The sequence below is a fragment of the Adiantum capillus-veneris genome, chromosome 21, assembly GCF_014529385.1.
Source record: "Adiantum capillus-veneris isolate H3 chromosome 21, ASM1452938v2, whole genome shotgun sequence".
Lineage (NCBI taxonomy): Eukaryota > Viridiplantae > Streptophyta > Polypodiopsida > Polypodiales > Pteridaceae > Adiantum > Adiantum capillus-veneris.
Genome location: NC_140951.1, coordinates 41025412 through 41049748, shown reverse-complemented (window position 1 = coordinate 41049748; position 24337 = coordinate 41025412). Strand labels below are relative to the sequence as shown.

At 44.5% G+C, this 24337-nt stretch overlaps 1 protein-coding gene across 2 annotated transcripts; it reads right to left on the bottom strand.

The window, feature by feature from the left end:
- Positions 1–544: 544 nt before the first annotated feature.
- On the bottom strand, positions 545–22888 carry LOC147430837 (nuclear envelope-associated protein 1-like). Of its 2 annotated transcripts, none has more exons than XM_086493377.1 (5): positions 22597–22888; positions 22414–22521; positions 1147–1620; positions 935–1036; positions 545–780 (listed from the first exon to the last, which is right to left on the bottom strand). In XM_086493377.1, the coding sequence occupies exons 1-5, from the start codon at positions 22783–22785 to the stop codon at positions 622–624; spliced, it is 1032 nt and encodes a 343-aa protein (XP_086349503.1). In that variant the 5' UTR covers positions 22786–22888; the 3' UTR covers positions 545–621. The 2 variants fall into 2 exon arrangements, with proteins under 2 accessions (XP_086349503.1, XP_086349504.1); XM_086493378.1 differs by having other exon boundaries at positions 1147–1608; positions 22597–22886.
- Positions 22889–24337: the final 1449 nt, after the last annotated feature.

The following is a 24337-nucleotide window of genomic DNA, read 5'->3' as shown; positions in this document are numbered from 1 at the left end:
AGACTTGTCGGATAGCTCTCTGAGGTCTCTTGGGATTGTTCCTACAAGCTTAAAATTCTCCTCTCTTCTGAGCCTTTGATTGAATCAAGAGCCATTCTGTCAAGAGCCTTTCAGCTCTTAAGATATCATCATACCAAGCAAGTACACCTCAAAGCATTCAATCAAACGGGGAGCCACTTCATTTCTTCCGAGGTCATCATCCTCTTACCACAGACCCATTTACAAGGGTTGAAATGATATATTTGTCGACTATGTATTTGATTGTACTTCACACATTCGCAATGGATTGATAAAACAGCCTCAAGTAGGATAAAAATGAAAATACTAGAATACCAAGTTTCACATGCAAACATCACAATATACAGATAAAACAAACAGTATGAGTGGATGCAGCCGTCGGAGCACGTGACTGAAGTTCAACAATGCAATAATACAGTACATAGAAAGCCAAGTACTCATAGAGTACTATAGCTAGTAACTAGTAGGCTCTTGGCAGAGAGAGAGAGAGAGAGAGGGGGGGAGGGGGGGGGGGGGGGGGGGGGGGTAGGTAGGTAGGTAGGGGTAGCAAATACGCATGCGCTTTGTTTTGGATAAGGCAATGCACAGCCCAAATCAACCACGCTAGCGCTTCGCAAAGATGAAAAGAGCAACTGCAGATACAGACATGATGATTTTGAGCTTGGGGCTTCCCCAAAAACTACTTTTATGCTTGGTAACAGATGGTTGGGATGCTAGCCGAGCTCGAATATCCTTCAGCTCTTTTTCCTTCCTTTCTGCAATCTGTAAAACAACAAGTACTCATTTTAAGTAGTAGTGCGTGCCAATGTGGTGAGTAGGCATCCACATCTCGATTGTTAACAATGCGCACACCTACTAACCACGGCTCTACGTCTAAACAGAGCATTTGACAGCCATTTAAATATCAAATTTTTACCCTTTGCAACTTCCGTGATTGGTTTCGTGCTTGTTGCAACCAAAATTCAAGCTTTAGAACTCTTTTCTTCAAATCCTGATCTGCACTTCGATGATTATCCACCTACTCAAAAAAACACACCAGATATTATTACCCAAAAAGCCTTTTACGCAGGAGAGATTCAAAGAAAGTCATTTCTGAGATAGAAAAAACCACCAAGAAGATTAACCAACCTGCACTTCAAGCTCCCTGGCCTTCATCTTGAGTTGAGCAGAAAGTAGTCGCAGCTCTTCTCTCTGCCGCACAATCTCCTCATCTTTCACACTCAAATGCTTCACAAGCTGCTCAGCATTTTTCATGGTAAGGTCTTGCAAGGAACTCTGAAGGTCGGAATCTTTTCGGTTGATCATCTTTGCAACTGCTAATTTCATCTCCACCTCCATCTTCTCTACTTCATCTTTCAAATGTTTTTGGGAGCCCTCTCTTTTATGAAGTTCTTGCTGTAAGTCCAGAAGTTGCTGACTAAGCTTCCTTGCATATGCATCCTGCTCAATCAAAGCTTCATCCTTAATCTCCAATTCTTTCATTAAAACTTTGTATTGTGATTGAGCTGTGGCCGCAGATAAGGCATTGGTCTCAACTGTCTCACGGATTGATCCTAGTCTTGCCCTTCCATCTACCAATTCTCGTAAATACTGCATCACAGACTGAATTGCTTGTTAATAAAAGGAAAATCTTCAGATCCATTCTCTCCCAAAGACCTCTCGGGCTTCAATCCCCTGACCTGACTAGCTTACGAGTCAATTCTCGCCCCAATGCCAACTAACACTCAACAGCAAGAATGAGCAGCTGAAGAGCACATAACAAGGATAGCAGACATCACATCGCGAGCAAAGTACAACAAGATGATAATATGTTTTGACTGTGCCATGGTAGATAGACAATTGAAGCATTATGATGAGAACACTAGAAAGCTTCAACTCGCCAAGCAAAATGAGCCACATTGTGGGCTTTTATATAGGCTCTGGAGAGAAGCATTTAAAGATGATTATATAGAGCATCATTTGGCCTACATCAAGAGGTAGTCTGCAACATTAGAATCAAATTCTACAAATAGATATGTGCTTTAACCTTCAAATAGTAATTGTGTTCCTCAACACAAGTGGATTGGACTACGGCCTTGAAACTCCTAAATCATCAGGTTGTGTTGAAGCACCCTACATAAATCCTGGGGTGTAACACCCCTTAAGCTTTTACTATGGCTCACAAAGCTTAGTCTTTTGGGAAGCGAATTTCTCTTGATTTCTGAATGTTGACATTTCAATTTGACATGTAATCTCCTCCTCCCTGCGCACTGAAGCATGTTCCATACCAAAATGGAACCCTTTTGGGCTGACAACTTTTGCAGTGACTCTAACGGGATGGCACCACGATGCCACGTGCTCTGCCAACTAAAAGAATAGACTGGAATAAACTTTTAGCACTTCGAAACAACTGAACTGAGAGAGAGAGAGAGAGAGAGAGAAGAAGAAGAAAAAGAGAATTTTAACGTCGTAGGAAACTATCGAGAGAGAGAGAGAGAACATCTGAGCCAAAAAATGGTGCCAAAAACAGCCAGCGCAAATCGCGGAATTTCATACAGCCTGCCGCATCATCAGCCTACCGCCTTTTTAGGGCCACCAGTATGGTTTTTCCACATCAACTCCTTGCACAATTTTAGGGTTTCTTCATCTTCAGGTTTTAGGCCCCTCGACCATATTTTGCAAGTTGGAGGTTTAGAATTACAAACCCTGACCCATCTTGTGCCACGTCACTAACTTGTGGCATCACCCTTGTCACAAACTGGTGACATGGCGTGCCACAACACACACCCATACACTCCCTACTGGCTGCTGGACAGAAATATTGCTGGCATTGCTAACGTGGCAGCCTGTGTACGGCAGGTGTAACACACTTGGACACTCCAAGTCAAGAATCGACCGCGACAGCACCAAATAACCACTTCAAAACAGTTCACAGTTCATGTCACGTGACACATCCCAACCCTATGTGTCCGTGGACAAGCTACACCACAGCAGGGTTCACTCAGTTCAGTCAAGTTAGATTAGCAGTGATCTGGCACTTTAGTGAGTCTATTCGTAGACCGTGCATGCCCAGTCACTTAGCATAGATACATATCCTCCGGTTGCACACAGCATGATCATCGGAATTCCCATCAGAATCCATTAGCATCAGTTAGGGGAATTTTCCAATGCATTTAGACTATTTTCCTAATTATTGGGATTTTCACTTATTATTTTTAAGTGACTTTCAAACAAAAGTAGGTAGGGGAGTTTTGCTAAGTTAATATATAAGCAAACCCAAGTTAGCACTTTTTGGCAGAAGAGGCTGCAGGAGCTTCCCGCTCAACAAGCAACTTCTCAGCAGTACCCCCCCTCAGCAGTAGACCCTCGCCATCCACTCCTTCCCTTTGGCGTTTCCTCCCAGCAAGCCATCGCCGACAAGTCCTCTTGCCTGACGTTCTAACCTCAGCAGATACATCCCAGCCAGCGTTTTTAAGCCCTTGACAAAAACGCCAGCATCAATGCAGATTCAGCGTTTTTTCAGCCTTGTCAAAAACGACAGCTCAGCAATAGCAAAAACGCAGAATTCAGCAGTTGGATTCTCGCAGTTTTCAGCCTATGACGCAGTAGCAGATCAGCCCCTAGACGGTTGCAGATGTTCCCCCCATTTTCAGCCAAGAAAACGCAGCCAAAACAGTCATTTTCAGCCACCGAAACAGTCCCTGAATTTAGCGATTAGAAGATTCCAGATTTCAGCCATCAAGTCGTCGTCGTCGTCATCGGCATAGTCCCATTGCATCATTCCATTGCATACGCATTGTACACCTTTGTGCAATCAAAGTAGACCACTCTCGCCGACGAGAGTGCGGCCTTCGGAGGAGGGTTTTACAACCTCTCGGGTGTCGTATCTCTTCTCTCTCCTCCTCTCAGTCTCATTCACTTGCACGCACAATCCACTCACTTTGTTCGTGATCATAGCACTCTCCATAAGACGGAAGGCTCTCTCCTTCCCTAAGAACTAAAAGGAACCTTGAGCAATAAAGATCACTAATCTTGAGAAAATACAACATTCATTCCGTTGCACCTGACAGTTCACAATAGATTTACATTGGCCCGACGGAGTCTCGTGCCTAGAGATATTGGCCCCAAAGACTGACGCCCCTTTCAGTATTTCTTTTTGTATTAATCTGAGTTCAAAGTACAGGAGTGGTTAGGTCTCACTCTTAGACTCTGCGTCCAGATGCTCTGGAGAGTGGGAGCCCAAGCCACTTATTTATTTACAAGGGATGCCAAAAGCAGAGCCCCAAAAGCTTAAAATCAAAAGCTTGAAAATAAAGCAAAGGCTTTTTCTCCCACAAGCTCTCTTGAGCTTCTAAAAATAAAGCAAAAGATTCTCTCCCTCTCCCATCCCATTGCGTAGCCAAAAAGCAACCAAAACTGCCGTAAAAAGCAACCTCCGCAAATTCCGCCGCGTTTTGCGGGCTGCCACGTCAGCATGCGTACGAAAATCTGCCACGTCAACAATCAACAGGGTTTAGGGTTAGGGTTAGGTTAGGGCAGAATTAGGGTTTGGCATAAATTAGGGTTAGGGTTTAGGTTATGGCAAAATTAGGATTTGGCAAAAATTAGGGTTAGGGTTTAGTTAGGACAGAATTAGGGTTTGGCAGAATTTAGGGTTAGGAGTTCTGCTCTAGGACAGCCACGTCATCACTTTGAGACATACCCCCCTCTTGAAAGTATTGTAATCGCCCTCAATTACGCCTGCAAAACAAACAGAGGCCATAAACCGTCTTAGCAAACACTGACTATTAGCACCTACGTAATAGGAACACACATCTAGCACATGTACCAATCGACGGTCACATCACACGACATCACAGGACATCACATGACATTCAACATTCATTCGGATCTTAGACCATGATTTATCGGCAATGTAGAGAGCAATCGCATCTCGATTCAGTCGGGACCTCATTGATGTCCGATTGACTAAACCCTATTGCAACCATGTCTATTCGAGATCAAGTAGACCAAAATGCTGCAGTCATTTCGTCTATCAGTTCCTGCACTTAAAAAGAAGTCAAGAACAAATCAGTATCATATTCAAGAATTCCATTTCATAAAGTCATACAGCAGAATATTGTCAGCTCTCAGTATCCCTGAAGCTCAAAGAGACATCAGTGACTCTAGTATCAAAATCGAGGCATCTCTTGACAAAGGAGCGGAGTAACTCCCCTCTTGTGCATCCCACTGCACCAGATCTCCGGCCAAGTTGAATTTTGGGTTCCATTTGGAGTAGACTATGCTAAACCAAAAGCCTCGAGGTAAAGTTTCACAATCTGAAGAGTATCTGCTAGGTCCTCCTCCTCCATCCACTTCGCATCCAATGCAGGATAGTTCTTGAACTTAACCAAGAACCACCTTCGGACTTTACCTTTATTCTTCGTATCCTTATGTGCCAAAATCTGTTCAGGAACAAGGATCTCCTCGTTTTCTTCCACTTCGGGTTGGTCATCAGGCTCCCCATCATCAGGCACATCACCTTTGAAAGGTTTCAAGACTCACATGAAATGCATTGTGAATCCTCCAAGTGTCAGGCAGTTTCAATCGAAAGGAGACATCATTTATCTTTTCAGAGATCTGGAAAGGTCCGTAGTATCGCATACTAAGCTTTGGAAAAAGCCTCTCCTTTCCCTTTTTCTTTCTCAGGCGTGCCTTCTCAAAACGTAAGAGCACCCAATCATCCTCCTTCGATTTCAAGTCGCGACGATAGCGATCCGCTGCCTTTTTCAGTCGTTGTTGAGATTATTGCAAAGCCTCGCGAACCTTGGCAAAAGCAGTGTCTAAGTCTCGCGTATACTCATCCGCTTCAAAAATCTTATCTTTCGTGCTTAGGAAGGGTGGAACCTTCGCAGCACCTTCAACAATCTCAAATGGCGCCTTCCCCGTTGAAGAGTGTATCGTGTTATTGTAGGCGAATTCCACCAAAGGTAAGTACTTTTCCCATTGAGTCTTCTGATCCAAGATATAAGACTTCAATAAATCTAAAACCACTGAATTGGCAATCTCTGCTTGCCCATCAGTCTGCGGGTGGAACGATAACAAGAAATGCAACCGTGTGCCAATGTTCTCCCAAATTGCCTTCCAAAACAAACGCGTAAATCTCGTGTCCTTGCCGGAGACAATGTAACAAACTTGGACACTCCAAGTCAAGAATCAACCGCGACAGCACCAAATAACCACTTCAAAACAATTCACAGATCACAATAGATTTGCACTGGCCCGGCGGAGTTCCGTGCCTAGAGATATTGGCCCCAAAGACTGGCGCCCCTTTCGGTATTTCTTTTTGTATTAATCAATCATCAAAGTACAAGAGAGCGGTTAGGGTTTCACTCTCAGACTCTGCGTCCAGATGCTCTGAGAAGTGAGGCCCTCACCACTAATTTAAAGGTTACAAGGGATGCCCAAAAGCAGAGCCCCAAAAGCTTTTAAAATCAAAAGCATCAGTTCTCTCTCTCTCTTAGAGAGTCTTTTCTCTTTTTTTTTTTTTTTAAAAAAAAGCAAAAGCAAAATTCGCGTCGCTCATCATTTTTCAAAAAAAAATTTATTATTATTATTTTTTTAATAATCCGCCTCCGCGATTTCCGGAATTTAGGGTTTTTGGCAAAAATTAGGGTTTGCAGGAATTTTAGGGTTTTTGGCAGAAATTAGGGTTTCTGCTGTCCGCCACGTCATCACTTTGTGACAGACAATCGTCTCACGCATGCCATGTAATCTGAAGATCTGGGCCACAAACAGTCTCGCTAAGTGATCCGCGATTGTTTTCTTCACTGGAATGAAATGAGCCTGTTTGCTAAATCTGTCAATAACAGTCCAGATACCACTGTGACCACTCTATGTTCTCGGGAGATCAAAAATGTCACGTGACACATCCAACCCTATGTGTCCGTGGACAAGCTACAGCACGACAAGGGTTCAATCAATCTAGTCAGTCTAGATTTAGAAGTGATCTGGCACTTTTGTGAGTCTGTTCGCAGACCGTGCATGTCCAGTCACTTAGTGTAGATACATATCCTCTGGTTGCACACAGCATGATCATAAGCATTCCCAATAGAATCCATCAGAATCCTTTAGGGGAATTTTCCAGTGCATTTAGCCTATTTTACCTATTTTTGACATTTTTCACTTATTATTTTTAAGTGACTTTTGTTGGAAAGTAGGTAGGGCAATTTTGCGAAGTTTGTATATAAGTAAACTAGAGTTAGCACTAAATGGCAGAAGAGGCAACAAGAGCCAAGCTCAGCAGGCAACTTCTCAAGCAAGACCTTGGCAGTTCTCCCCTCCAAGCAAGACTCAGCATCTAGCGTTTTCATCATCAAGCACCATCGTCAAGCAAGTCCCTATCCTCGGCGTTTTTGCATCAGGATATCATCGCCACACACCCCCAGACCTAGCGTTTTCCAGATTGCAGCCCTGGCGTTTTTCATAAGGCTAGTGTTTTCAACAGATAGAACCTCAACATGCAGCGTTTTTCAGCCATAAAGAACCTACAAATTCAGCCCTAAAAGAGTAGCAGATTCAGCCCAAAAGGACCATCAGTTTCAGCCCTAAGGAAATGCAGATTTGCAGCCTTAAAGACGACAGGTACAAGCGTTTTCCTAGCGTTTTCAAGCAGGCCAGATTTCAGCCCATAGCGTTTTTGGACAGTAGATAAACGATTGCAGATTTCAGCCCTTAGGTCGGTGTCGTCATCCCCGTCGTCGCCGCCGACATAGCCTAGACTTGCATCAGTCACATGCATTCAGTTTGTACCAATTTGTGCAATCATAAGTAGACCGCTCTCGCCGCCGACGAGAGCAGGGCCTTCGGAGGAGGGTTTTACAACGTCTCTGGTGTCGTATCTCTCTTCTCTCTCTCTCTCAGTCTCATACACTTTCATTCACAGTGTTTACCACTTTGTTTGTGATCATAGCATTCTCTCATTAAGAACGGAAGGCTCTCCCTTCCATAAGAACAAAAGGAACCTTGAGCACAGTTCAGAGCACTCATCTTGAGCAAAGCGCAAACATTCATTCCGCTGTACCTAACAAAAAATGAAATCCATTGCAATACTTTCCCAGGGGCAGGTGGGTATGGGTAAAGGCTATAACAATCCTTGTGCTATATGCCTGTCAAACTTGACCTTCTGGCATACCAAGCAACTAAGATGAAATTGATATTCCAAAAAAATGTCTTTTTTTCAGCTCATGAGACAACTTTCTAGATAGATAGCACCTCAAAATCCATTTTGAAACTCTTGACATAATTCAAGGAAAATGGTCACTTAACAGGACATAAAAGTGTCCCACGACATAAAAGCGTCCCATTACCAACCTAGTGTTAAGCCAAAAGGCATCACCAAAAACTCAAATAACCCAAAAGTCGTCCGAAAAGTTGTCTTGTAGACGTCTCCCGACACGATTCTGATCTGATGATATCTACTCTTCAAATTAATCCTGTTAAAGCACGAGGATCCCTGTAATCTGTCGAGTATATCATCGATCCTAGGAACCGGAAATCTGTTCTTGATGGTGATTTTGTTGAGAGCTCTATAAATCGATGCACATTCTCCAAGATCCGTCTTTCTTCAAAACCAACAACACTGGAGAGCAATACAGTGAAGTACTAGGCTAGACAAGACCCTTTTCCAAGAGGTCTTTCACTTAGTTCATAATCTCTTCATTCTGTGCTCGGCCCACGTGGTAAGGTGGCCGGTTAGGTAGTGTGCTTCCAGGTATAAGATCAATGGTATGATCTTCAAGACGAGCAGGTGGTCTGGTAGGCCCTCTAAGAAGCAATCGGCGTGAGAGTGGAGAAAATCTTGGCGTTCTTTATCAAGTTTAGATATATTTGTCCTATCCTTATCACTCAATTCTTTCATAAAGATCGAGTAAACAAACAGACTGGATTTCATTAATTTAGAAATGGCCGAAGTCGATACAATAGGGACGGACTCGCCCTTCAGTTTAATGTCAAGTACAATCGTTCTACCCTTCTCTGTAGTCAATGTCGCTTTCCTCGCCTGATAATCGACCACAGCGTTATTCTTGTGGTACCAGGAAATTCCGAAGTGAACATCACAACCTTCCAAAGACATTATGTAAAAGTCCTCATGCCCCAAATACCCCTGACAATGCAACCGAAGTTTACCAATGACAGGTGTATAGCTACGTCACTACCGGGTGCTGATAGAACAACCTCCGATCGGACTGATCTCGAGCCGCGCCGCCAATTCTGGTGAAATGAAGTTGGCCTTGGCTCCTCCATCAAAGAAGATCAGGGCCTCTTGGTCTTTCACTTTGCCCCAAGCTCGGCAAAGTTCTGTACTCGTCCACAGAATCAGTCATGTTTTCATCTTGCCTTTTCTTCCACGTTTCTCAGCTGCTCTCGAACTCTCGGGCCTTTCGTCATCCTTGTCATTCTGTCCTTTCTGTGCCTTTTTAGGGCACTTCGCGGAGATATGTCCATGTTCCCCGCATCCAAAGCACTTCCCCTCCCTGATGAGGCGAGCTCTCTCCTGAGGAGTAAGCTTGGGTCGTGCATCCTTCTTGTCTGGGTTGCTCTTTCTCTTTCTACTTTCATTCGCTGAAGTCTGTTCGGCTCGTTGTGTCGTGACCTCATCAGTGGGGTAGGTCAGACTGCTAGAGTGAATGGCAAAACTCCATTTCGCATGACCCATCAACTCCTGAATACAAGCTAACTTCTATTCCAAGCAATGATCTCGGATCTCTGTAGGTAGACCCAAGGTAAAGCGCTCAATCTAATCTCTGAACGAAATCTTCTTGAAGGAAGAGGCGGGTAGAAAAGAGCTCGAGAATCTCTCGCAATAAGCATCCACTGTATCTCTCTTGGTCATCAGAAGATGGTTCCAAGCAGCTCGTATATCGCGTTCATACTCTTGAGTTAGCCAAGAAGAAATAAAAAGCTTCTTAAATTTCAGTCATTTAACTGACGCAATCTTGTTTAAAAGAAGTGTAGACCACCAAGTTCGAGCGTTCCTCTTAAAATACGAGGCAGCTCTCCGAATCTTGGAGTGCTCTGAGTAGCATCCTCCCGCGAAAGCGATGTCAAACTGTTGTATAAAAGACAGCCTTCAAAGCATCTTTATATCCTGAAAAAGTGTCAAATTTAATTGACTGTCCACCTTTCTTAAAGTCTCGGACTTTCTTGCTTTTGTCTTCCAGAAAGTCATACCGGTTGGCTTTATAAAAATTCTTCTCGTTTGCATAAAAATTGTCGTCGTCGGAGTCTGAACAGTCTGTAGACGAGTCCTCTGTAGAACTGTCACTCACTGGGCAAGATTTAGACTCTCTTCTTTTTCTTGCCCTTTCCGAAGCGTTGTTTCTTGCTTCGCTTTTAGCCTTTTCTATCTTCTTCGCTCAAGTCAAAAGAGCTAGAAGAGCTGTCAGATGAAGAAGAAGAAGAACTGGGTACTCCTTCAAATCGAACACGCTTCTTCTGTTTTCTTTCCTTATCAAATGTCGACTGACGATCCAAATATCCCGGGAAGTCAATGCCTTTCTTCTGCTTTTTGCCGTGCTTTTTAGCTTTGTTCTGCGCGTCAAAAAGCTAAGCAATCCGTGCATCCACCACCTCTTCTAATTCCTTCTCTGAATATTTCTTGTGAGCAGAAAGTTTCTTAAGAGTGGGTTTCGGGGGTGGTGTTGTGGTTTTCTGTCACTGCTCCTACACTTCCTGAAAAGAAGTCTCGCTCATATATTTTGCAAAGTTTGGGTCCTTCGCAAAATTGAGCATCATCTTTGTTGCATCGCCAATCAATTGACGACGCTCCATCTCTTGTCGCTCCGCCTGAGTAGGCGGAGGCGGGCCATACTCTCTGCCAGAATCCTCGTTGAGATCCCTTCCCGCATCTCTGGATGCAGAGGGAGTCGACTAATCCTTACGTGAAGCCATAGGTGCCGCGGAAAAAAAAAATTTGGGATCGGATTTCCCGTAGAAGAGAAATCGGCCGTGCTCTGATACCACTGTAACAGACTTGGACACTCCAAGTCAAGAATCGACTGCGACAGCACCAAATAACCACTTCAAAACAGTTCAAAGTTCACAATAGATTTGCACTTGCCCGGCGGAGTTCCGTGATTAGAGATATTGGCCCCAAAGACTAGCACCCATTTCGGTATTTCTTTTCGTATTAATCTGAGTTCAAACTTCAAAGTACAGGAGTGGTTGGGTCTCACTCTCAGACTCTACGTCCAAATGTTCTGCAGAGTGGGAGTCCAAGCCACTTATTTATTTACAAGGGATGCCAAAAGCAGAGCCCCAAAAGCATAAAATCAAAAGCCTGAGAATAAAACAAAAGGCTCTTTCTCCCACAAGCTCTCTTTAGCTTCTTCTAAAAATAAAGCAAAAGATTCTCTTCCTCTCCCATCCCATTGCGTAGCCAAAACTGCCGTAAAAAGCAACCTCCGCAAATTCCGCTGCGTTTTGCAGACTGCCACGTCACAATGCGTACGGAAATCTACCACGTTAGTAATCAGCAAGGTTTAGGGTTAGAGTTAGGGTTAGGTTATGGTAGAATTAGGGTTTGGCAGAAATTAGGGTTAGGATTTAGGTTAGGGCAGAGTTAGGGTTTGGCAAAAATTAGGGTTAGGGTTTAGGTTAGGGCAGAATTAGGGTTTGGTAGAGATTAGGGTTAGGGTTTCTGCTCTCAGGCAACCATGTCCTCACTTTGTGACAACAGGGGACATGTGGCAACGGTAGCTTTTCAGGTTGATGATGTGGCACTTTTGTGCGATAGTTTTCTGCTTTTTGGGCTACGCTAGCATTGGAGGAAAAGCTTACGCTGAGGTTGCTTTATTCCACGCAAGGGAGCAAGAGAGAGCTTAACTTGCTTTATTTTATTACAGCATAAGTTAGAGAGAGAAGCTTTTTGCTTTATTTTAGGCCTCAAGAGAGAGCTTGTGAGAGAGAGCTTTTGCTTTCTTTTAAAAGCTTTTGATTTTCAGCTTTTGAAGCTTTTGGGGGCTCTGCTTTTAGCATCCCTTTGTAACCTTTAAATACGCGGGTTGGCCTCTCACAACTCAGAGCATCTGGACATAGAGTCTGAGTGTGAGCGCCTGCCCACACTCTTGTACTCTGAACACATATTAATACAAAAAGAAATACCAAAAGGGGCGCTAGTTTTTGCACATACTCAACAATCTCATCCAATTTTGGAATTATTGATGCACCAAATTCATATCCTTCACAAATCACGATGCAACACAGATGATTCCAGATGCAATTACAGGACATAGACATAAACTTTCTCATGAATACTCCCCCAAAATCGAAACCTAGTCCATGAGACATTCAAAGGCTATATATACAACCAAACGGCCCCTGGATCACAACCTGCATCGTTTGGCGGTTTCTATTTACAATGCAACTTGCGTCGTTTTGAGGACCAAATATAACTAGATGCTCCCGAAACCTCAGTGTGCGTCATCCAGAGGTTTTTCAAACATATTGAAACCAGAACTAGACTCAAATAAACTCAATCGACACCAAGACAAGTTTAAAACAAATAAGTTCTATTTCAAACAATCTACAAGTAGTATTTTCAAGCAAAGTTAGGAGTATCTAAATACAAAGTAAAATTAAAACCATTCTAGATTGGTCTTGGACAGTCGAAATTAAAGGCCGACTCGCTTTCCATTATGCATCAAGGTCATGGTTCGGTTCTAAATCTGAATGCTAGCGTCATTCTTGTATGCCAAGGCATGTCCAACTAGAGCGTCACAATGCCCTAGCTTCATGATGTGGAAGTCTTCCTTGTCATGGTACTCTTGGATGGAGCCCAGAAGAGCACCAATGTTAGGTGCAACGGAATGATTGTTTTCGCTTTGATCAAGATGAGTGCTCCAAACTGTGCTCAAGGTTCCTTTAAGTTCTTATGGAAGGGAGAGCCTTCCGTTCTTAGTGGAAAGTGCTATGATCACGAACAAAGTGAATGGACAATGTGCGTGTTAGTGTATGAGACTGAGAGATAGAGAGAGAAGAGAGATACGACACCAGAGACGTTGTAAAACCCTCCTCCGAAGGCCCCACTCTCGTCGGCGAGAGTGGTCTACTTATTGATTGCACAAAGTACAATGACGATGCAATGGACTGATGCAAGCTGGGACTATGTCGGTGACGACGACGAGGATGACGACGACGACTTTAGGGCTGAAATCTGTGGTCTTCTATCTGTTGATTTTCGGGGCTGTTTCGGTGGCTGAAAATGACTGTTTTGGCTGCGTTTTTGAAGGCTGAAAATGGGGGTCTTCTGCAATGCTTCTAGGGCTGAATCGGCTACCGATCTGAAGGCTGAAAACGCTGCTGCATTTGCTTCAAAACAGGCTGAAAATGGAAACGTTGAATTGCTCTGCTACATATGGGCCACAAACCAAAAACGTTGGTTGTCTTCTACTGCCAAGGGCTGAATACCAAAAATGCTACTGTTCTTCTCTAGCGTTAGTAGAAAACGCTGGCTATCTGGGGGAGATGGCGACCATGGGAAAAACGCCCGGGATTTGGTGCTCACGATGGTGTGCAAAAATGCTACACAAGCTATTTTTGCACAAGCTGGTGGTGATGGCGATGATGCCACTGAGAAAACATTGGGGCTGATGTGTCTATGGCGAGGATGGAGGAACCAAACGCCAAGGGGTTACTGCTGGGGGTTCTGCTGAGAAGGTGCCTGTTGAGCATGTGCTCCTGCTGCCTCTTTTGCCAGAAAGTGCTAACTTGGGTTTGCTTATATATTAACTTAGCGAAATTACCCTACCTACTTTTGTTGGAAAGTCACTTAAAAATAAGAAGTGAAAAATACCAAAAATAGGGAAAATAGGCTAAATGCACTAGAAAATTCCCCTAACTGAATCAATGGATTCTAAAGGGAATACCGATGATCATGTTGTGTGCGACGAGAGGATGTGCATCTATGCTAAGTGACTGGGCATGCACGGTCTACGAATAGACTCAGAAAAGTGCCAGATCACTGCTAAATCTAGACTTGACTGGACTGACTGAACCCTGATCATGCTATAGCTTGTCCACGGACACATAGGGTTAGATGTGTCACGTGACATCTCCTCCTTTTCAAAGTGAGGTACTGGTACCGAACTGTATGGCGTCGAGGGAGATCGCCAATAGCATCCGAAATCCTGGAAGGGACTCTTCGCCGGCCCACTCTGATGTGTGGGTCGTCCGGTACTTGAACTTCATAAAGGTCTGCAACGCTTGCTTCTTTGGGCCGCGCCGAAAGCGACTCAAAGTCTTCTGTGGCTCCTTCGATGCTTCAACTTCGTCGAGAGTCGTGCTTCCTTCTTCTTCAAGAATCTCCATGGTTGAAAATTCCAAAAACCACTTTCAACACAAAAACATGAACATACCTATTCCATGTAAAGTGAGTGGAAAAAATCTTGTCTTCACTAAAAACTGTGTATGCAATGTAGATAAACATAGAGACGGAGTGACAACCCGTTCATCAAACACATGCAAACAATGCGATCGAATCTTTTTCTTATGATTTAGAGCAATCAACTGTGGCAATTCACAAATGAAATGCCCATGCCTGGTGCTCATACTTTCATGTGCTCGTTCGGAAACTGTGTCATGCCAAGGAAGAGACATGGAATGTGACGTCCTTGAATGCATACTTTTCAGCTTTTCATGAAAAATCCACATACATTCGTGCTCATCTATGAGAGAAACGTGCTCAACATACAACATGTCATGCCTAGGAAAAGGGATCACATAACGATGCTGACTAAAATACAAGAAACGATCACGAATGAAACATTCGAACAATGCGTACGTATCAATCATGCGAACACATTATACTTCTTGTGAGGGTTCTTTGGACCTAGGCTCGAGAGCCAAGATCGATCCTTCGTGATTGATCGAATCTGCAACGAGGTTAGCTTCGCTAGAAAAAGCATCAACTAACACTCCATCCTTGTGAACAATAACATCTTCTTCATGCAACTCGTCATGCTTGTGAGAAATCACATCTTGATCATGCAAATCATCATGCTTGTCTTTATCATCCAAACCATCATGCAAATCATTATCATTCAAATCATCATGCTTCTCATAATCATGCAAATCCTGTGTATCATGCTGTGGAGAAAAAGAGACTGAGAGAGTCTCCTTTTCCTAAATCCTTTCAATCTTGTCCTGCATATTAGCAATGAGAGATGGAGAATGAGCAATGTCCTCTCCATGAATGACAATAGGAGAACCACTTGTGGCATTGAGAGTTATAGTGTTAAGTCATAAAATCCATGAGAGCATCATTATCACGAAACCATCGAATGCCCAAAATCATATCACATCCTAAGAGAGGAGAAACAACAAATCTTCTAGTGAAGGCAGTCTGTTGAATTGCAAACAATACATCAAGGCACTCGTGATGAGCGTCCATATCGGGACAAAAGCCAGAGACCTCGATAGGAGATCTCGGACTAACTTCGAGGCGGGCTCTCTCAACAAGAGAGGAACTGATCACATCATGCATACTACCCGGGTCAAACAATATGACAAAACGGTGCCCCGACGTACGACCATAACATTTAATGAGAGAATCATCAATAGGAGAGTCATGAGAAACTTGGGACACACTCATGTTATCATTAACTGCATTGACAGAGGAAGTGGATTCTGTGGATTCTTTAGATTCATTCGATTCAAGCTTAGGACATGTTCTTTTTATGTGACCCTTAATGTGACAATGAAAACAACGATCTTTCTTAGAATAAGTGCTTTGTTCTTCCGGCGTGATGTATCCTCCTACAATTCCTTGTGCTATCTTTTTATCTGGAGTAAGCTTAGGTTTAGCAATTGTGTTAGCCTTACCCTTAGCTTCATTGGAAGAATTCTTTGCTGAGAGACTGTTGAAAGATTGGTTAGAAGAGTTATCATTCTTACCGTTCTTACCGTTCTGAGAAGTCTGTGAGGTACTAGTCTGTGAGGTACTTGTGGAAGTCTTGTTCTCCTTAGGCTTTCCCTTGTTGTGCTGCATCTCTTGTGCGAGAGCAATCGCTACCGCCTTGTTGAGATCGATTGGATCGAGAACCTCAACATCGTACTTGATATACTCGTCCAATCCAAAGAGAGAAGCCTCTTTGCGCTCATCATCCGATTTTCGTAATTGAGTGCCTAGCTACAAAACACGATTAGAAAAAGACATAATTGGCATACCATTTTGCTTGAGAGAGCGCCAATCGTCCTTCAATCGTGCGAGGTACTAAGGTGGCATAAACCGCGCCTTGAGCTTGTCTTGGAAATCAGCCCAATCGGAAGAAAGGGATGTGAATCCGTTGGCTTCCTCTAGGTGCACGGCTAGCTGTGCCTCTTGCCATGCGTGGTACCAATTGATGGACTCACAGGCAAGGTACATAGCTGCCGTCAAAACTTTGCTATTTCTTGTCTTCTTAGTTATCGCAAAATAAGCATTAAATTGATGCAACCAAGAATGAATAACCGTAGCATCCATCTTATCGTCATACTTACTAAAAGTCAACTTCTTTGTGACTGGATGGTTGAAATCCGCGTCGTGGCTTGCACCACTTGATGAACTCCCACGATCTTTGGGTGGTTCGGTCTTCGAAGCAAGTACCTGTCGAACCAACTCTTGAGTTCGTAGTTCTCTTTGAGCCTCTCGCTCAACCTCCAAGGCCGCGCTTCGTGCTGCCGCTTCTTCCTTTCCTAGTTCTTTTCTTTCTTTTCGTGCGTTGCGTTCGCGTTCTAAAAGCAAGGCGATTTTCTTCTTGTTGTGCGGCGAATCTTGCGGTCCTTAGCTGCTTGCTCACGGTCCTTAGCTTCTTGTTGTTCTGCTTTGCTTGCGAGTTGTGCCACCGCAACTCGATTCGTTTCTTGTTGTTGTGCCATCATGTCAAACATCGACTTGACCATCATCTCCATAGGAGTTGGTACGACTCGTGGCGTAGATGGCGAAGGGGGAGGGTCGAAAAAGTCTCCTTGTGAAGAAAAATCTTCGCCCCCTCTCTCATGCTCATCACCTGTATGCGAAGTATCCATTCCGCTTCGGGTCACGACCATGCACTATGATCTTTGGTTCTTAAGTTCACGAGGAACTTGGGTTCTTGAGGGTCTTGGTTCTTGGGTTCTTGGGTTCTTGAGGATCTTGAGGTTCTTGAGGTTTTCTTTCGCTTGCAAATCGTGTGTGAGAAGGATCTTCACTTCACCCGAGTTCTACTCTTTTCCACGGGCGCACCCCTTGGTGGCCTTGCGCTCACACCAAGGTTGCTTTTTCCCACTTCATGTCGATTGGCCGACCGCTAAGTGCACGGTCCGCTCTCAATGAGTGAAAAGAAACACAAGGGGAGACTGGACAAGCCCTTCTTTCTTGGGATTCCTGTCACTCTTAAACAAAACAGAACTAGGAATCGACACGCCCAAGCGAACTTGGGTTCGTGCGACCTCAACAAGCAAAAAAAAAAAAAAGGTGGTTCTTGTGGTTCTTTCCTTGAGTGATACAAAACACTACCAAAGCGCTGATACCAATGTTAGGTGCAGCGGAATGATTGTTTGCGCTTTGCTCAAGATGAGTGCTCCGAACTGTGCTCAAGGTTCCTTTTAGTTCTTATGGAAAGGAGAGCCTTCCATTCTTAGTGGAAAGTGCTATGATCACGAACAAAGTGAATGGACAATGTGCGTGCAAGTGTATGAGACTGAGAGAGAGAGAGAGAAGAGAGATACGACACCAGAGACGATGTAAAACCCTCCTCCGAAGGCTCCACTCTCGTCGGCGAGAGTGGTCTACTTATTGATTGCACAAAGTGGTACAATGACAATGCAATGGACTGATGCAATCTGGGACTACGTCGGTGACGACGACAGGGATGACGACGACGACTTTAGGGCTGAAATCTGTGGTCTTCTATCTGCTGAATTTCGGGGCTGTTTCGGTGGCTGAAAATGACTGTTTTGGCTGCATTTTTGAGGGCTGAAAATGGGGGTCTTCTGCAATGCTTCTAGGGCTGAATCTGCTACCGATCTGAAGGCTGAAAACGCTGCTGCATTTGCTTTAAAACAGGTTGAACATGGAAACGCTGAACTGCTCTGCTACAGATGGGCTACAAACCAAAAACGCTGGTTGTCTTCTACTGCCAAGGGCTGAATACCAAAAATGCTGCTGTTCTTCTCTAGCGTTAATAGAAAACGCTGGCTATCTGGGGGAGATGGCGACCATGGGAAAAACGCCAGGGATCTGGTGTTGATGATGGTGTGCAAAAACGCTACACAAGCTACAGATGGGCTACAAACCAAAAACGCTGGTAGTCTTCTACTGCCAAGGGCTGAGTACCAAAAATGCTGTTGTTCTTCTCTAGCGTTAGTAGAAAACGCTGGCTATCTGGGGGAGATGGCGACCATGGGAAAAACGCCAGGGATTTGGTGTTGATGATGGTGTGCAAAAACGCTACACAAGCTGGTGGTGATGGCGATGATGCCACTGAGAAAACGCTGGGACTGATGTGTCTATGGCGAGGATGGAGGAACCAAACGCCAAGGGGTTATTGCTGGGGTTCTGCTGAGAAGGTGCCTATTGAGCATGTGCTCTTGCTGCCTCTTCTCCCAGAAAGTGCTAACTTGGGTTTGCTTATATATTAACTTAGCAAAATTGCCCTACCTACTTTTGTTGGAAAGTCACTTAAAATAATAAGTGAAAAATACCAAAAATAGAAAAAATAGGCTAAATGCACTGGAAAATTCCCCTAACTGAATCTGATGGATTCTGAAGGGAATACTGATGATCATGTCGTGTGCAACCAGAGGATATGCATCTATGCTAAGTGACTGGGCATGCATGGTCTACGAATAGACTCACAAAAGTGCCAGATCACTGCTAAATCTAGACTTGACTGGACTGATTGAACCCTGATCATGCTATAGCTTGTCCACGGACACGTAGGGTTGAATGTGTCACGTGACAACCAATGAGTGGTACAACTTTACTAGTTTCCCCTGTGGCTAGCTCGGCCTCTAGTTCTCCAGCAAACTAACCATATTCAAAGTCCATCCGCTTAAGCAACTCTGGATGGATGAAATTTTTGGTGGCTCCAAGATAGAAGAAGATAAGAGCCTTACAACCACTTATCTATCCATAGGCTCTGCATAATTCTTTAGAAACATCGGGTACAGAAATTCCATAAATATCTTGAACAGGTCCTACTGCAGCTTTGGCTTTCTTGGCAAGAGGTTGCTATGGAGTCTTATTAGGGCATACATAGGAGGTGTGACCCGTCTAGAAAGATTTGAAGCATCGGCCTTCTTATCATTGAGTTTCTCGTTGGCAAAGTGTCAAGTGAGGTCTGCTCGATCGAGTCAAATTGTCACGAGAATCCTGAGAATTTGTGTGATGTTGTCGAGGAATTTGAATGTTCATCGATTAGTCATCCGTGATAAATTCCAAACTTCCTTTCATAAGTTTGTAGCCGACCACAGCATCATCCATAAGCTCTTGGATTGTCGAAACTTCTTGAACATACAGTATTCCTAAAGAGGTGATGGCAACCCAATTGTATAACGTTCACATTGGTCCTCCAAGGTTATCAGCTTGAAGAAAGACACCGAATGATAGATATCAAGAAACTTCTGGTCGTAGTCTTCCATGGTTTCCGTGGCCAACATTTTCAAGCTGCCCGACTTTGCCAGAAGTTGCACTTCAAATAGAGATGTCACGTAACTCCATGCAAAATAGTTCTTGAAAGCTTGCCAAGTCCTTGGAGCGTGAGGCTTGGTAGCTCTAGATTTCAACCTTTGCATAGCATTGTCTTTGAGAAAATTGGTGGCTCAAGAGATATTTGATTCTTGAGTCCCCAAGGCATAAATATTATCGAGCTGCTGCAAAAACTTTAAGGCTATCTTCCACTCCCAAAAAGGTAAAAATTTGACGGTAGATCCACCGCCCTTGTAGTCCTTGGATTGATGGGGTGCAAGTTCAAGATGTGGATAATAGGGGTAGACGTACAAGCTCCAACCATTATACCCCATTGGCGATGGGGGAGGTGGTGGAGGGAGAGGTGGTTGCATCCAGTACAAGTCAAATGAAGTCATATGGTTGCACCATGTGCCTAAAAATTTCCCCTATCAAATATGAAGATTGTGTAGGTTGTTGAGAGGAGGCCCTTGTGCTTTCTGGTGTTGAAGGAGATAAAACCGGAGGCAACAGAGGTGGCAACATGTAATTCAGAAATTGTTGAAAGCTCTACAAAATCAAGAGGTTTTGCGGAGGGTGCCTCGAGAGTATGTCGCACAATTTGTCGAGGAGCACCTACAAGAACTCTGCAGAATCAAGAAGCATCATCTTACTCTGTTTGTTCTTGAAGGGACCAGTGAGCTTTCAGAAAAACAAACGCCTAAAGCTTTAATACCATTGTAACAAGATGGCATGGCGTGCCAATTGAAAAGAATAGACAGAAACAGTTTTTAAGCACTTCAAAGCAACTGAACACACACACACACACACACACAGAATCCACGCGATGTGTGCGGAGTGGCGGAGTTCCAGTGTAGTAACAGGGAATGGCCATTTTCAGGTCCCCGTTCCCCGTTCCAATCCTAATTTCCCGTTCCGAATTTCCGTTCCGTGTTTCAAACATGAGTATCCGAAACAGGGAATGGCATTTCATGCATGTTGCTGTTCCCCGTTCCGATTTCTCGTTCCGGGTAACTATGAAATGTTCCACTCCTAGAGTGCACTGGTCCAAAACCCCTGGTGCTCCTTTCAATATTTCTTTTTTAATGCTTCAACAGGTTACAAGCTCGAGGTGCTCCTCTGCTCCTTGCAAATCTGGCATGCCAGAAGGAGACCCCCAAGTACATAATTGAAGGCACTTGGTCCCCAAAAGCAACTGCTTTGAAAAGCTAACTGCCCCAAAAACATCTAGGCCAAAAACAGCCAGCGCAAATCGCGGAATTCTGTACAACCTGCCAAATCATCAGCCTTCCGCTGTTATAGGGCCTGTTGTTCAGTTTTGCCACATCAGCTCCTTATGCAATTTTAGGGTTTCTTCATCCTTAGGTTTTAGGCCCCTCGGCCATAGGCTGTGTTCAGATGAGCCCGGCGGCAATCATTGGCTCCTGAACTGCCTCCAGAAGGCTCGTTCACAAGAGGCAGAGGCAGAAACACTGCAACGAATGGGTTCTGCTATTGTCACCCTCAATGGAGGTTGGACCTGTGCGATCCGCCTTCTACGCTGAAAAGGTGCAGCTAGAGATGCATTTCCGGGGGGGCTTGTCCGTTCTGAGGTGGGTACAACACTCTTTTGTTCCAATCAGAGTGCGCCACCATGGACACACGCTCCTTTCCCCTTCTCTGCTGCTGCGCCGTCTGAACCCAGCCATATTCTACAAGTTGGGGGTTTACGGTTAGAAACCCTAACACATCAGGTGCCCCGTCAATAACTTGTGGCAATGACCCTGTTTCATCCAGAGTACCCACAGACACACATTAGGTGAAACCTGCACATGCTCCCATGCATCATACCCTGTGACTCCAGGTGGTACAGATTCCGAAACCATAATATGCGAACTTCTAGTCCTTTTCTACCTACTAATCCCGTCGGTTGTAGGACTATGGCTAGTACAATCAATTATACAAAGCAGGCTATGCACTGGCCCTAACTACTCTAATGGACTGTCCACATATGCAGGTCCTACAAAATAGACTATTTGCTTTCTTAAAATCAACTCCCCGCATGATATCTTGCACTAAAAATCAGCACAAGAGGTTGTGAGTTTAATATATACCGTGTCTTACCATGGATAGTGTATACCACACAATCCATCTACACCACGGGTCACTTGGCGTCTACTGTCCATGTACAGCAGGTTAGAAACATGCTTTTGAAGGAGCCATGCTGAAGATCTTAGCGCATTAGTGAAATCTCCAATGATAACCATTACCCTTCACAGCCATCCAAAAATTCTGATTATCCAAAAATTCTTGTGACAAATCGAAATAACTTCCCAGAGTTTTTGCAACTTGATTGTGACAAGGGCATTCCGCTACAGGTTTGTGTCCTCATCAACATTACCTGTGAAATTAGCGTTCTTTACTGAAATCTGAGATTTTGTCAGTGGACTACATCCAACCTGCAATATGCTTGTCAGATTAATAGTTCAAAATGCTCGGATGTATCGGCTGTCCAGACCTCTGTTCTCACTCATCGTGGCCACAAATGTATTATCCATGAACTGAGCTTGACCATTGGCCTCCCATGTAGCATACTCGATTACGGTCTTCCACAGGAAGACTAGAATACCATGACTAGAATAGAAAACCATGATTATTTGCTGCAAACCAGACAATCACATGCTCTATGATAACCTCTCATACACGTACAGGAGACAGCAGGAAAGTAAAAGACCAATTTCATTGTCTACCTGCTCTGCAACAGCGGCAGTTGAAGTCGTTTGGCCATTCCTTTCCTCCAAGCTTTTCTGTAAAACCTCCAATTCTTTTTCCATGGCAATTGCTTTTGCCTCAGCTGCCTGGGGTACCATGTAACAGACATAAACGCCTCCAGAGATGCATGTTCAAAAACCATGACAAAGATGCTCTTGTACCTGTCTTCTGGCAGTTTCTTGCTCTAAATTGACCTCCTGTATAGCCATGCGGGCACGGACGTCTCGAAGTTCGGAAGCCATTGAGCCCACCTCATTTGCAATTCTTCTTATGTTCTGCTTCTTCTCATAGAGGTCTTTTAGAAGGGCATTTTGTTCCATTGAAGAGTGAGCCCTTTCAAGAGTTGCCATTACAAGTTATCGAATAAAGGTGGACACAGAGAAACACAGTGAGGAATAAGAAGGTGTTGGGGGGGGGGGGGGGGGGGGGGGGGGGGGGGGGGGGCAGAGAGAGAGAGAGAGAGAGAGAGAGAGAGAGAGAGAGAGAGAGTATTGGAGAAGACACAGGAAATTATGTAAACTGGCGTCAGAGCACACGAGGATGTATACAAAGCAGAGTCGGCTCCTTCGAAGGTTTCTGTGAGTGTGGGTGCGAGTGTGCGCGTGAGTGTATGGTTGTGGCGTGGGGGGGGGAGAGAGAGAGAGAGAGACTCTTCGGTGTTTGAAGAGGGTTTTGGCTTTGAGGGAGTTTGCGGGAGGTGGGTGGTGGGGGGGGGAGAGAGAGAGAGAGAGAGCTACGGTGAAGTCCGCAGCAATCTCAGAGGTGCCAAGAGGAAAGAAAGAAGGAGAGGCTGCAGGGCAGCCATCTCCTCCATGGGAGCTCGCCCATCTGCGCTCCGCAGGAGCTCAACCACGAAAGGGAAGAAGAGGGGGAACAGAATGGAAGAAGGTGCGTTTTATTGTAGGAGCGGGCCCATAACTGACCAGTAAGACTTTTGTCATTTGCCAAGGACATTAAATAACGACAAGGAAGGACAAATTCTATTCCTCATTTTGTCATTTTGGCCTTTTTAACATTTTACATCCCGGATTCCCCCTAGTCAGTGACATCAAGATTGGATGACCACCGTCCGATCACAGATTAAAGTCGATGTCATTGTGAAGTGTCTCGGAGGACTCTCCCATAGGGTAAAAGCCCCGATAAGCGGACGGGTCCCGTCTAAACGAGAAGGCCCATCCTACTCCCAATAAATCAACCTATTTGCGCACCAGTCAGTGTACACCCACAAGCGCATTCTTGGTGTACGTGCCGTGCCACCTAGTAATTGGCTTGGGAGCGAGTTCGAACTGCATCGTCAAATTGGCCTTTTGTTGGGGCAAGGTCAGTCTTGAAAATGGGGCCAAATTTTTCTACACTGCAAGACACGAATGCATGTCGCATTTACTGCATGCTGAGCGAAAGCAATTGAGATTTGTTTCCCCGCTTGGCAGCCTCTTGAGCCGCACGCCGCATCATTCCAACCTCAAAATTTCGCACCATATCCTGAGATTTCGGCCCAACATTTTTAGTGTCCTTAATGCAGGGCTTTTATCCTAGAGTCTAGAATCTTTAAATGGTTGTTCTATTGGAGGGCCCTCTTGCAACATTGAATAAGTTGAGACCCTGTGCGTTGAATGGTATCCGCACCCAACGATTAAAGGACCGTTTATAACCTATACAAATGGTGTTTGCTAAATGTAGGGGGTGGTTGAAGCACCCTTGGTGAACAAGCTACACATTTTTGTTGGTTGCCTCAATAGTGCGCACTTTTTGATGCTTGTTATCAACGTTATGGTGCTTTGACACTGACTTTTAAGGGCCACCACATTCGCCTTTAGAGGACCTATTGGGGAGCCCTCTTAATGTGAACAATATGTAAACTCCATATGGACTCGATGTGGACTCCATGGAAACTATGGGCGC